Here is a 14608-nt window from a genome sequence, read left to right as displayed (position 1 = left end):
ATCAGACGCGATCACAGACAAATCAGTTCACAGTGATTTCACGGGACAGCGGTGAGTGATGTGTGGAGGGCCGCTGTTTGTCACAGAGGGGGTTGTTGGAGTTTCCTTGTAACCGGAATTAGCTGTGAAGTGCGACCTTGAGGTGTGAAACACGGAATACGAAAGGTCCGGCTTGCTTCAAGAGAAAGTCCCTCGTACTTTGCACCTCGTTTGCAAGTGAATATCTCGACAAATAAAACGGGAATTACGCGTGAAGCGTGTTTGGAGACTTTCCCATGATGACAGGTTCTTAAACGTGTTGGATGTTCTGGATTTAGTCTGGGGACAATAAAAACTCTGCGGCTAACACACACAAATAACATATAATAATAACTAATATCTACAATCTGTGGTGGTGATTTAGACTCTGACTCAGTAACTCGTCTCCAGAAAGTGAAGCTTCTATGAGATAAAACACGTCTGCGCGCAATTACGCACGGGCCTTTTTTCCCCCTTGATGCGTTTGAGGACGTGTTTCCTCGGTTTATTGCAGCCTGTGCAGCTGATAGGCCGCCGTGTTAATGTATTCATGGAGGGGAGAGCTCGTGCTCAGGATAGGCCCGCTGTCAGGTGATGACGCGCTACGGGACAGGCGCGAGGGGACAGCTGGGGCCGGCAGCGTCGGTCACTCTCATTTGAATGCAAATCTTCAAGAGTTGAGGAGTTGGCTGACGTCAGGAAGGCCTTAGTATACCTTTACCGTCTTGTCAACAGAGCCACATCATGTGAGACTGCAGACAGACTGGACCTACGGCGCATTTCACACTGGGAACCCATTTGGACTACACAAACAGCAGAAGGATTGTTTTTTCTTTTTGAGAGTTTCAGGGCCGCAATGTCGCCTTAATACGGGCCACAACATCCTCCCCTTTTGCTGTTTTTATCACATTCAGCTGTTTTTGTACAAATCATGTATGTGGGATATCTTCTGGATAAAGAAAGCGGCATGTATCACCAAGGGCCAGTGAGAAGATCGAGCATCAACCTGCCCCCACAGAACTTTGTTTCGACACCACAGTACCCCGACTTTACCGGATACCATCATGTGCCGAACATGGATACGCACGCACAGTCGTCGGGGAGTTGGGGACCTTCGTATGGAGCCCCACGGGAGGACTGGGGCGCTTACAGTCTGGGCCCACCCAATACTATTCCCACACCCATGAACAACTCGTCTCCAGGACAGGTTCCTTACTGCTCGTCTGAGTACAGTCACATGCATCCTCCAGGAGCTGCGGTGTTACAGCCGCCGCCGGAGAACGTAAATGTTGGACAACTTTCTCCCGACAGAGAAAGACGCAATTCGTTCCAGTGGATGAGTAAAACTGCGCAATCATCTTCCACAGGTGAGTCCTTCGGCTTTGTGCCCAAAAATGTTGTCATTCGATTCTGTTTTCGTTGTTTTTTTTCTTGCAACACCCAAAAAGAAAATGTGTTTTGTTTTGTTTTTTTGCGCACGCAAGAATGTGTGGTTCACTGAGGATTTTACACACACATCTGAAATATTCTTTTTCTTAAAGTTTCAGATCGTTTAAAATTAAATTTCAAATCGAATATGTTTGACCAAAAAAATGGTTGAACATTGTGTTGCCAAAAAAAAAAAGAAAAGAAAAGAAAGCGCACAAGAAGTCGATAGAAATTAAAGCAAATTGAAGCAAACTCCTTTATTTTCTCTTGACATTTGTCTTCTGCCAGTTGCTCACATTTAGGTTAATAACAAGTGACTGTTGATAGGATGAGAGTGTTTAAAGGCGACATATTAAGATGAATATCCATATGAAATATTTATAATGAATTGCATCAGACTGGCTGCAGAAACGAGTCCAAAACTTATTTCCACATCTCATAATTCTGCTGTGAAACTGGTCTGAGGACCCGCAGCTCGGTGCACTGAATTCTCTCCTGAGCTGCTAGAAATAAAAATAAAAAAAAAAAAAGGGAGAGAAAAAGAGAGAGAGACAGAAAGGTGTGAGGAATCGGCGCCAGGCCCAGTTGTGATGTTAATGTCGTGAATCCTGGAGATGTGAGCTCGACTTCCCTGTCACATTGTTTGGTGTTTGGCGTGTTATCCGTCATATCCAGGCGGTGGCCTTTGCTTTCAACACCTCTTCACTTTGATATGCACCAGGCTTCCCTTCCTCTCGCAGAGTTATATTGCCGGAACGAGTGACGTTTTTCACAGCCAGTGACTCCCAACGTGGGGTTTGGTACAAACTGTAAGGCCTTTACAGCAGCGTGAAGATCGAATATTTCTTCTTCTCGGGGCCTGGAATTAAACTGACACACTGTTGGTCCGATGGAATCAGCTCGTCGTTTACTGTAGAAACGCGGTTGTTGGTCACATTTTGTGTAACTTCAGGTCAGATTTGTCATCGTCAGCCATTTGTTTTCAACACGCACTCCTTTAACGATCCTGTAAAATCGTAAAACAACACTTTCACACTTTTTCCTCGTGTTGTCTGGAGGTGTTTTTACGCGCAGTAACGCGTCAGTTTGTGGGCCCGCACACGTTTTTTTCTCTCTCTTATCTCTTTCTTTACTGTCCTGCGTTTCTTTTTAACTTGTCACCGGCTGTTTGAAATTCACTGTACTACAACTGCGATCAAAGCAAAGACAAAACAAGCTCAATTTGCGTATCTGAAGCCGCAGCAGAGCGATGTGGATTTGAGGAGCAGCTAATAAAGATGCTATGTGCAGATAGGCCGGTCCTGGCATGCAGCCTGCGCTGCGTAAATCTTCTAGTTCAACCACCTGGCTGCTAAAAGAAAAAGAAGAAAAAAGAAGAAACGCTCGATCTTAACTGTGTTTTTATTCTGTCTGTCGTTTTCGCAGGTAAAACAAGAACGAAGGAGAAGTACAGGGTAGTTTACACAGACCACCAGCGGCTGGAGCTGGAGAAGGAGTTTCACTTCAACAGATACATCACCATCAGGAGGAAGTCAGAGCTGGCGGTCAACCTCGGCCTGTCGGAAAGACAGGTACGTTTATAATCAGTGAAATACGTCCGTGTGGTTTGTTTTCATGGCAGGAAGATGTATTACATGATTTAATAACATGTGATGAAGTCAGTGATGGATGTGGATGAGCAGCCACATGGAAACAGTTTCTACATGTGGAACTTAACAAAGTGTCGATGTGATCATGTGAGTGTTGTGACAGCTGTCTGAATATTTACACTCAAGACAGAAAGGAAACTTTTATATTTATATATTTATATTAAAATACAATGAACCTGATATTTTTTTGTTTTGCTAATTCATTCTTTTTTTTTTGAGAAGTAAATCTTAAAATGCAAAAATGTTATATTATAAATCATATTCAGATATTTGGTGCAAACAATGTTTTTTATACTTCATATTAATTTTAAATGACAGCAGAATTGAACAAGAAATATATTATCATCATACTAAGCCTATATCTAGCATTATTTTACTATTTTAAACATCTTTAATGTGTAAATTGGCATCTTGAGCTAATCAATTTAATTTATTTCATTATTGTAGTTAGAATTAAATAACATGGAGATAAAATAAAGCAGCTCACACCCAAATAAAGAGAGTTTATTGTCATTATTTATTGATAGTTTTTCATTTTCTAGCCACTCTTATTTTCGAAACTGGATTTTTATCTTATTTTAGGAGTTAAATTTAGGAGTTTAAGGTAATTTAGACCACAAAAAATATATTTAACGTTCAATATTCCTAAAGGAAGCACCAATTTGTGTTTGTTATCTTGGTGAATTTTTCTTCTTCTTTTCTTTGATGTTTGAATGTTTTTGTTATCATAATAATAAAGGGCTGGTACTTAGAATAACGTAGTTTACACCCAAAATATTTATGTATGTGTGTTTGTGTGTTTCCTGCTCCTCTCCAACTAAACGCGTCTCTTTTCTATTTAATTGTGTTTTTCTCGGATTATGGAAGAACGCGCAGGTTGTCGGAGTCAACCCGTGCACTTACATCTGTATTAAATGTCCTTTTGTTTTGGTGTCTCCAGGTGAAAATCTGGTTCCAGAACCGCAGAGCCAAAGAGAGGAAGCTGATCAAGAAGAAGCTGGGTCAGTCTGACGGCAGCGGCGGTTCTGTGCACAGCGACCCGGGATCAGTGAGCCCTCTGCCGGTGCCGGGCTCTCTCAGCCCCTCAGACATCCACGGCTCTCTGTACCCTCCCCAGGGAATGAACACCTTGCCATCTATCAGGAATATACAGCAGGTGACAGTGACTCAGTGAAGCAGCTCACCTGTGGCCGTCCGGACCACCGAACACAATAACTGAGCACTCCGACCTGCTGACAGGACACCTGACAGGCAGCAGGGGATCTGAACTGTCGTCCTGCAGCACCGAGCTTGTGGATAAAGATGTCATTTTACAGCAACGAAATGCTGGAGGCTCTTCCAAAAATATTGCTTTTTTTATAGAATAGATCTAATAACGTGGGGATTTAAAGAAAAAACAAAAATCAAAAAATCGACGTGTTTCAAACTTAAAAGCTTTAAATTTTGTTTGTGAGTTAAGAAGATATAAATATCCTTTTTGGGTTTTTTTTGTTTTTTGTTTTTGTTTTTTTGTATGTGATGAAGTGTTTGTGAATAAAAGATGAGAACTCAGGGACGTTGTTAATGAAGCTGTGTGTAGCTCAGGTCAAAACTGGACGACCTGCTTTGACTTTGACAAATCATTTACACTCGTTTATTTCAGCACAATTTTTGAATGATACGGGTCGTTTGGTGGCAACGCTCATAAAAATGTAAATAAAATGTTTTTCTTTTGCAGTACACACTGTCATTTCTCTTATTCACCAAATGTCTGGTTGCAGACATCACATGTCTTGTACTTGAGATGCTTCCAACAAATCTGTATTTTACATTATTATTATTACAGGATAACAGATCACATTACTACAGGTCAGACAGAAAGAAGGAAATACTACTGAAAAATTACTTAAAATAGGGAAAATGCCAAATATAATCAGCATTTAAACTCTATCACCAAGTTTGAGTGGATTCAGTGCATCTCCCAGTGGAGCCAGTCGTCACCCTCAGTGGCCCCTTAATTAAAATCAGCTAGTGCTTCACCACTATACAACTACATATCTCACTTATTAAATAGCAATGTTGCAAAAAAATAAAAGTATACAATTTCAGCGAAGGTATTATAGAAATGGTGTTAAAATATCACAAAGACGTCTGTTATTACTTAAGAGAGAACTGCTACGTGAGTAAAAGTCTTAAAGTGTTTGACATCATGAATCAAAAGTGATTTTCTAAAAAAAAAAAAAGGTAAAATAAATACAGTGGAGTGAAAATTAGGCCACAATATTTGCCTCCAAAATACAGAGAGGAAGTGTGAGGTAGCAGAAAATGGAAATATTCATGTGAAGTACCACAGAATTGTATTTAATTAGCCCCCAGTTGTCCAGGTGTTAAACAGAACTGTGTGTTTGGCTGTTGAACATACAGTTGTGTTCAGGTGCACCTTCGTTAACATTCAATGTCAGTGACTTTACATCTAATAGAGTCGTCACGCTCAGTAACTTGTTCTGGGTTCAAAGCATTTCAACAAGGAAGGTTCAGCTTCACTGGGCTCATGTGTGATGAGTTCAAGTGACACATCAACTGTCGGGTGGCCAGACTGGATATTTTTTAGGAAGGAGGTCTTTTCCTGTCTTTGACCCTACGGAGGACTATTTCTGCCTGACAAGACAAAAAAAAAAAAAAAAAGAAGCTTGATGGAAAGACATCGAGTCAGTTCCGAGATAAAGAGTCACGAGAAAGTCAAAAATATGCGAAAAGTCAAAACTGTGAAATACAAAATGTATAGTTACGTGATAAAAAAGTCAACACTTTGCTCGTGATTTCCATTTTATCTCGTGAGTATGACTTTTTATCTCATAATCATACCTTCTTATTTCATACTTTTGCCTTTTTGTCTCATAATTATGAATTTCCAGCTCAAAATTATGACTTTTATCTCATGATGACTTTTTAACCTCATGATTCTGATTGCAATTGTGACTTTGACCAACTTTTCTTAACATTTTGTTTTGTTTGGCAGAAATTGGCTTCCACATTGATCTGTTGTCCATGTCTGAAGAAGTTAAATAGGGCAATTATCCCTGGTGTCAACTGCAGAATTAAGAGATGGAACATTATATAAACACTTCATATGTTCTGGGTCTGAGATAAAACTTTATTGATCCCTCAGCTGTGAAATTATTCTTGTTACAGCGGCTCAAGAAAATCTTGCAGTATTGATCTGATGGATTCTGCTGATCTGCCTCCATCATGTCTCACTGATGAGGTTCTGATGATAATCTTCATCTCAGCTCTGGAGACTGATGGTCCTGATGATGATGATGATGATGATGATGATGTTCATGTCTGGAGATGATCCCTCCTCATAAACTCCGGCTCCGCGCTCCCGCTCGTGCGTCCGTGCGCGCCCCCGCGGGAGACGTCATGAGCGTCTTACTACCCAACATGGCGGACTTTGATACCATTTATGAGTTGGAAGACGAAGAGGATGAGCACGTAGTGAGCGAGGAGCACTTGCCCCGATACTGCCCGGAGCCCGTGATCATGCGAGGTGCCGGCCACATCACCGTGTAAGCTGAGCCGTGTTTGTCGCTCCTGTCCGGCCGCCGGTCGCTTTGTTGTGTGGCTGTCTTCATCCTTTAGCCTGGTTAGCCGATGCTAGCCTGCTAGCTAACGCCAAACACAGCAACTAACGGTTAGCCGTTTGTTTCTGTTAGGACGGTTAGTTTGATTTAACGACACACACACACAGAAAAAAAAAAGCTTTGAGAGTTTTATTTCACAGCGACAGCCATGTACGTGGTCGGCTGGCACCTGATGTTGGTTAGCAGGAGAGTTTACATGTGATGTGTCGTTAGCTCAAAGTGTGTGAATGTGACGTTATTATCGAGCGGGCTAACACATCTTCACCAGCCTCCAGACGTCAGGGTGTTATCTACCAGGTCAGCTCGTTGTCACCATCTCAATGAACGTCTGAGACAAGTTTAATCACTGTTTATATGAAGGGGTGTCAGCTCCTTAGCTGCCATTTTTCTTTTTCCAGGGTGATAACCAGAGTGGAGCATAAAGGACGTCATCCCCCCCTCATATGACGTCATGTAGTAGTTCAGTGATAATCAGAGTGAACTACAAAAATGTGAAATGGTTCATAGGTGTCATTATAATCAGTTAAAGGGGTAATATGTAGTTAGTTGGAAGAGATTTCAATCAGAAGAGATAGATCTTGGTTTTTATTGGAGCATAATCAAACTAAATAAGGGGCCGCTCTTTGTTTTCATGACTGAACAAACAAACAAACTGACCTTAAAGGACAACACAGTTTCATACTGTTTTGTTTTGGTTACATGTGGCGGACCCTGCCATCATTCAGTCTTCGTGATCTTCTTCTGGGGACATTATTCTCTTCTGAGAACAGCTTGTTTATTCAGTTAAGGGACAAAAGATATTTCTGAATTTGTATTGTTGTAAAAATGAAAAATGCGAATTTCCTCTTCAAAACTACATCGTGCTCCTTTAATCAGACAAATATATGCTCTATATATGTATACGAGTCTTCTTTAGCCTGATTCTGAGCCACGGTGACAGGAAACCAATACAGGAATCTACGTCAGCTTTTTTCATATTATTCATGTGAGGATATGTGCGATTATCTTGACTCATAATTATCCTTTTTTTTCTCCTCATCTATGATAAAACATTTACTGACCCATCCCTGTACGTGAGTTGCTGGACAAGCTTGAAAATACACCTTGAACAATACTTAAAAAGTGCTCGAATTTCACTGTGGAAAACATGTAGGAACCCTGATTTTACTCTGCTCCATCAGCAGCTGATGACAGACCAGTATCTCTGTTATTTTACTCACAGGGAATGATCACACAGTTCCCATGTGAATAGAATAAAATACTAATGGCTTCTGGGAAGTTTTGAGGTATAAGCTTATTTTCCTGGTTATGATTTGTTGGTACATTGTGGAATTTATTTCTTTGGATCCTGATTATACTGATGATAATTTAAGGATTATTGTATTGGTTTGCTACTAATATGATGTCAATTACCTTCACTCCTCCATATCTACTCTCTTTACATCAAGAACTACAATAGCAATGTCTTTATTGTGCAGTCCTGTTGTGTTTTATTTTAATGTTCCCCTAGGGAGCAACAGCAATTTGTGAATTGGTTGTTAGCTATCATATTAATCACCAACTGTTTTGATAAATGTATGAAAAAAAGAGTCAACTTTCTCTGATTCCAGTGTCTTAAATGTGAAAATTTTATTAGTTTCTTTACTCCTCTGTGACAGTAAACTGAATGTATTTTGAGTTGTGGATAGAACGAGACATTTGAAGACATCATCTTGGGCTTTGGGAAACATTGATCAACATTTTTCACCATTTTCTGACATCTAATAGACAAAATAACTAATTTATTAATTAGTAATTGAGAAGATAATTGATACGTTCACTGACAATGAAAATAATTGTTGGTTTCAGCACTAATCGTGATGGCAGCTAAACTGAACCCAAATGATTTGTGAGCGAGCATGTTATGTCTCATTACATGATCAGATAATATATTTCTCCTCAGGCTCTTTTTTTCCACCATGTCCATAGTAATGGCAGCTTTTGTCCTCAGTTTCAGATGCATCATTATTTCAATATTCTCACATTCTGTTTGTTGTATTTTTCAGGTTTGGACTGAGCAACAGATTTGACACAGAATTCCCTTCTATTCTCACGGGAAAGGTACAGTTGCCTTTTAGTTTTCTTGCCCTTCAGTGTTGCCGGCTGCTTTCTGTTCACTTCCAAGTCGGGAGAATTAAGCAATTAAAAGCCACAGTGATTCTATTGTTCTTTTGGGCCTTTAACAGCCTCAACTTCCCCAAACCGGCCCATTCAAACCTCTCCAAGTGGTTTTGATTTGACGGAGATGCATTTCAACTAACGCGCCACAGCGCATAGAAAAGAGCCTGAATGTGCTGCTGTCCAGCTCTGTAAATGAGTAAGCCGTCTATGGGGCTCGGTTGGCGGGGACCCCAGTGTTTTTGAGGGTCCAGCTCCAGGTGATAAAATAATGAAATGAAGACTCTGCCGCAGACAAGAAAGGAAAGCTTCCTGGGTCGGACGCAGAAACACAAAAAGGCTGTAGGGGTAAGAGCAGGCCGAGGGAAGTGTGGGGCAATAAAAAGTATCTTCAGTATTGTGACCCAGGGTGACATGTGATGGATGAGGTCACAATTATGATGATTGAAGGGTGCAGATCAGGCCCTGCTGGGCTTTATTCTGAGGTCTTTGGCTGTTTGCAAAGAGACCTTTGCATCCTGTCATAAAAGATTACGACCCCGGTTTTATGGCGTACAGACTCAGCGAGGAATGAGCATCCATTCAAGTTGTTTGGCCGGCGCAGCCACAGGCACTGAGCTTATCTCTCCTTTGAGTCTCTCCTTGCCTTGAACAGTCTAGAGCTCGGTTAGCAAGTCAGAGGCAGAGTATTTAGAGATCTCATCTCATCTCTGGACAACATCTGCAAATATCTACCTGTTGGTCTTCTAAAGCTCTTTGATCTCCGTGCTCAGGTTTTCTTCTGAGCAATTAGGAATCTTTCATGTCAGCACCACCTCCAAGCACTTGAGTTGTCTCTCGCTCTGAGCAATTTGCTTCAATATTCCCCCAAATCTCCCCCATTGCATCTGTAGGAACTGTTGATTTTGGTACACATGCACATACACATCCATCATTTCTCCTTTTTGTTTTTCTAGGTAGCACCAGAGGAATTCAAAACCAGCATCAGCAGGGTGAACGCTTGTTTGAAGAAGAACTTGCCTGTGAATGTGAAGTGGCTTCTTTGCGGCTGCCTGTGTTGTTGCTGTACAGTAGGCTGCAGTCTATGGCCTGTAATCTGCCTCAACAAGAGAGTAAGTCCCAGACCTCCTGTGACACGAGTTGGACAGTTTAACTCTCCCTTACATCAGCGCTGATTACTCAGGGGCTGTTATAGCAATTCAGCCGCATTGGTCTAAGTGTAGAGGGTAATAACGGCTCGTGTTCAATTAGTGGCTCTGTGTAGAAATGACGCATTGCGCTGCTCAGCTCCTGTCCTGCCCAGCTCAAGGGTGTGTCATTTAAAGGTGGTGTTACAACTCAGAATTAATGACAGCGAAGTGTAGATTACTAGCTGGTAAATTAGGAGCCCAGTCCATAAATCCTAAACTGTGGCTTTTTACTGTTACCTGTTAAAGTGTTAAGACGGAGTACCGATTGTTAATGTACGTGCATTTGTTTGTCTTTTCCAACAGACAAGACGTTCTATTCATAAGTTGTTAGAGTGGGAAAATAACCGGCTATACCACAAGGTAAGAAAGGAGACAAATTGCACATTAGCACCTGTGTGAAAGTGCTTAATTGTGTGTGTCAGTGTGCAGTGGAAGTGGAGTATCATCATGATGGATAATGATCATTAATCTGTTTTGTAAACTCTTTAAGCCCTCAAAGCAGTTTGAGTCAGATCTGGCGCACCGGGCCTGAGAGGATCGTGAGGTCAGCAGTAAAATGCCGTGTTAATTTTGTTTTGTCTCGCAGCAACAAATTACAGCTAGTAGCTGCGCAAAGGCATAAAGGAAGCTCTTCAGGGTGTCTGGCCACAGTTTGACCCCGGTGAGACCAGACAGCCCAGCTCTCAAATTCCCCCGACACTGAAGGGGAGATTTCAGACAGATTTTTCTTTGTGTGGGTGTGTTTGTGTGTGTGTGTGTGTGTGTGTGTGTCTTTGTGTCTGTTTGAGTGTGAGAGAGAGATGTTCATTCATTGTGTCTGTGTCTTTTCTTCTCTCATCAGCTGGGCCTGCACTGGAAACTCAGCAAAAGAAAATGTGAAAGCAGTAATATGATGGAATACGTAAGTAGGCTGTCACAGGAAAAACTATAAATTATTGGACAATTACATAACATAGTGATTGTTTGCATTAGCTGTGAATAAGCTGATTGTTTTCTCTATTAATTGTCATAAATAAAACATCAGGGAAATAGTAAATATTTCGTTGAGCCTGAAGTAATCTTTAAAGTCTTGCTCCATCTAATACACAAAGAAAAGAAACAAATCCTCACATTTGTGAAACTAGCCATAAATAAACAAATTCTTATGTCTATGCATCGGGCAATATTCTTTTATTTATATATACACAAAAACACATTTATACATCAAACATGTGGTGAAGAAGTAACAGTACAGGACATTTAGAATTTGATAAACTTAATTGCCTTAAATGACGTCAGTGCACTGAAACAATAAACCTTACTGGGAATTTATTAATTACACTTCACATCAGCACGTACTGGACACATATACTGATGAAACTGATGTCAGCCCATCATATCAGGGTTATTTTATTAAAACTTTGTCTATTTTGTCTGTGTAACTAATTCTGTCCTTCTCACTGCTAAACTAAAGGTAGACACAAAGGGGAAAATACAGAGATTTTTTAAATACATATGGGGACAATTGATTAATTATCTTTAAAACCACCTATCTGAAAAATATATGTTTTGATTTATAAAGATAGTAATATTATCCAACAGTTACATAAGAGCCGCCCGGTTTCTTTCTTTATATCCTTTCTTTTTATTTTGTATGATCAAGTACATTGTGTTCATTTTGAGGAAGAAAGCACGATAAATGTCTTTGTCAGAACCCAAAAAATAAGACAAGTCACATTCTTTATTATGGCAAATGTCCCGAGACGTTTTACCAATGAATTTTCTGTCAGATTGATAAATAATTTCATCTCTAGTTAGAACATTATGTTTAAACATCTTGCAGTTGTTTATAAATGATAATGAGTTTTGTCTTTTTTTCTGTCTTTAGGTGATTCTTATAGAATTCTTACCCAAATATCCTATATTCCGACCGGACTGAGGAGGCTGCTGAAGGACTGGACGTGTGGCCCTTGAATCTTATCCTTAGTGCCTTGTATATACAGTATGTTGGAATAAGGGTCTGCACCGGTGTCTCTCGTGACGACCCCGTACATCTCCCAGTACCTTGTACATTAGAAATTTGCAACACTGTCACTTTGCTTTAGAGCAGATTTTGCACATTTTTTCCCGACAGAACTAGACATGTCCCCTCTGTTGCACTCGGATGTGTATTTTTTTTTTGTTACATGTGACAAACAAGTGAAACTCTCGAAAAAGTGCATTTACCCCAAAGAACCGTCAGCCTGTATCCCATCTATTATATCTGTAATCCCTTGCAAAGAATGTGATGCCTCCACCTTCCTTAACTATCCTTGCCTTATGTATGATCTTTTTAAAAAGAGAAGAAAAAAAAAACTCTACATGTAACAGGAAGAGGAAGGCATTGGGTAATTCAACAAGTCTGAATATTTAAATGCTGTTTGTTGGGTTTCCGCTCTTTGAAATTCTTTGCAAGTAGATGGGATGGTTGAAATTGCCTAACGTACAGTGTACGTCACCACCCTGTGTTTTTTCTTTACATTAACCCTCTGTACATGGGAACTAGCTAGTAAAAGAACTTGACCTGTAAATACCATGTTAGGATAAGCTGTACAGTGGTATACCATTGTTTACATAAAGTTACTTAGCTCTTTAGTTGGTTTTGTTTTTGCCAATATATTGCTGTACCATAGTTTTGATTAATGAAAGATGTTTATGTACCTTTCTAGTTTATATGGACCTGTTTACCTTGTAAGCCATATAGTTACAATGTACATGATGCCAGAGTTAGGACTGATTATTGCACTCGAGCCCATTAGAAAGTCAGATGATAAAGATTAATCCAGCGCATGTCACTGTGCGTTTTTTTTTGTTTTTTTTTGCCAATAATGATGATTCATCAGCCGTTAAAAATGGAGATGGTTTCATCTCTGATGTGCAAGTTGGAAGATAGTGATTTGAACTCTGCTCTTCCACCCATCTATTAATCATTTTAACCCAACTTTGCATTAATTTTTGTTTTGTTTTGTTCTGTACTCCTCCCCGTGCTGTGTTTGGTCCTCCAGATGTGTTTAGGAAGCACATATTTCATGGCGTATTGATCAGATGGTTTCTTCTTTTTGTCTAAGCCATCCTGTCCAGTGTCCGTGTCATTTTTCCTTAATCTTAGTCATGAGATTGCTGCATCGCATTGTATTATTAGAGTGCCTCTGGAATAGTCGGTGAACCACGAAAAAGTACAGGTTGAAATCTGTTCTCTTGTACAAAGGAGATTTTAAATCCTCCTCCCAGTATTGTCCCTGTTACAACTCTTGTAAATGTTTGTCATGATGACCTAATCCCTACGGAGAGAGAAAATAAATTGTTGATTTTGATTTTACTTTGCAGCAGCTTTGTTTTTTTTTTGTGAAACAGTCAGATGATGAATGATGAGTCATGTCAGTAAAAACAGATCAGTAACACTTTGTAATAAGGGTGCAAATCATCTTAAACTTAAATGATACTCAACTAATGCATCGCTCATGATGATTTAAAGGAAAAGTTCACCCTAAAATGAATTAATTAGTCATTATCTACTCAGCCTCACATGGATGAAAGGTTGGTTTAAGTTTCGTAGTCCACAAAACATTTCTAGAGCTTCACAGCAAAACAGTGTTGCAGCATTCTGCTGAACAAGTGAAGTAAATGTGGACTAGTTAAAAAAATTAACGTAAAAAAACTCCTTAGAGCTCGTCAGCGTTAGTCTCTAGAAGACCTGAGACTCTGAATTGATTTGAAAAGACTTTATTCTTCCCTGTAGCTTCCAGGCTAAAAGCGAAATAAATATTAATTTAAGTTCAATTAACTTTAAATTTACCATTTATTAATATTGGTAGTGTTACCAAATTAATGACTTGTTTTACTGATTATTGAATATGAGCTAATCAAGTCATAGTATCTTGATCATTTGTTAATGGTGAGAAACAGAATTCATGATCCACCACTGAATCGGTATGAGCCATGCTTTAATAAAGAATGACTTAAGTATATGTTAGTGTTACTAGAAAGTGTTTCCAACTGATCATTATTCAGCCAAAGCACTTGACGTGACGCCTGCTGCAGAAATGTGTCTTATTTGTCATGTTTAACAAGGTGCTGAATCGTTAACTTTAACAAGACGGACCGCAAATTAGTCACACATTTGTAGAACTCAGGGATGATGTCACCATAACCTGCTGCTACTTTCTAACGTCACAGACCAGCGGCCAGAGAAAAAAACTGCACCGTGTCTCTGCTGCGTCTCAACCACAACCCCCGAACACCGAGGTGGTGGTCTTCACTTCAGTGTGGCTGCTTTTATGGTCCTTTGTTTTTTTGTTTCCACATTCACAGTCTGTCCCTGTTTAGACAGAAGGGTCCAGGAACCTTTTACTGCTCCACGTCGCTGCCACCACCTCCAGATTTAGTTAATGTGCGAAATTACTAGTAATCGGCTCTAAAGTTTGGACTGTAAGAAGCTTCAAGATTCAGCCAAGCAGGTTATTATAAAAATGATCTTACAGTTTAATCGAAAAGGAAATTATAAAAAAAGAGGATCATTTTTTTT

The 14608-nt window shown here is 39.9% G+C and overlaps 2 protein-coding genes across 2 annotated transcripts; both read left to right on the top strand.

The window, feature by feature from the left end:
• Positions 1-624: 624 nt before the first annotated feature.
• cdx4 (caudal type homeobox 4) lies at positions 625-4814 on the top strand. The gene is made up of 3 exons (XM_037077821.1): positions 625-1385; positions 2872-3017; positions 4036-4814. Exons 1-3 carry the CDS (start codon positions 950-952, stop codon positions 4267-4269), a joined length of 816 nt encoding a protein of 271 aa, XP_036933716.1. The 5' UTR covers positions 625-949; the 3' UTR covers positions 4270-4814.
• Positions 4815-6287: 1473 nt separating this feature from the next.
• On the top strand, positions 6288-13402 carry chic1 (cysteine-rich hydrophobic domain 1). The gene is made up of 6 exons (XM_037077822.1): positions 6288-6643; positions 8764-8818; positions 9832-9987; positions 10369-10425; positions 10907-10966; positions 11933-13402. Exons 1-6 carry the CDS (start codon positions 6426-6428, stop codon positions 11981-11983), a joined length of 597 nt encoding a protein of 198 aa, XP_036933717.1. The 5' UTR covers positions 6288-6425; the 3' UTR covers positions 11984-13402.
• Positions 13403-14608: the final 1206 nt, after the last annotated feature.

Source organism: Acanthopagrus latus, chromosome 18, assembly GCF_904848185.1.
Source record: "Acanthopagrus latus isolate v.2019 chromosome 18, fAcaLat1.1, whole genome shotgun sequence".
NCBI classification, from domain to species: domain Eukaryota; kingdom Metazoa; phylum Chordata; class Actinopteri; order Spariformes; family Sparidae; genus Acanthopagrus; species Acanthopagrus latus.
This window is presented reverse-complemented; position numbering and strand designations above follow the sequence as displayed.

What these genes read in the sequence shown, in the direction of transcription:
- chic1 (XM_037077822.1), top strand. Translation starts at nt 6,426, where the DNA reads ATGATCCCTCCTCATAAACTCCGGCTCCGCGCTCCCGCTCGTGCGTCC. An exon ending in TAATCTGCCTCAACAAGAGA is followed by an intron (nt 9,988 to 10,368) that starts GTAAGTCCCAGA and finishes CTTTTCCAACAG; the next exon opens with ACAAGACGTTCTATTCATAA. An exon ending in ATAACCGGCTATACCACAAG is followed by an intron (nt 10,426 to 10,906) that starts GTAAGAAAGGAG and finishes TTCTCTCATCAG; the next exon opens with CTGGGCCTGCACTGGAAACT.
- cdx4 (XM_037077821.1), top strand. Translation starts at nt 950, where the DNA reads ATGTATGTGGGATATCTTCTGGATAAAGAAAGCGGCATGTATCACCAA. An exon ending in TGCGCAATCATCTTCCACAG is followed by an intron (nt 1,386 to 2,871) that starts GTGAGTCCTTCG and finishes TCGTTTTCGCAG; the next exon opens with GTAAAACAAGAACGAAGGAG. An exon ending in TCGGCCTGTCGGAAAGACAG is followed by an intron (nt 3,018 to 4,035) that starts GTACGTTTATAA and finishes TGGTGTCTCCAG; the next exon opens with GTGAAAATCTGGTTCCAGAA.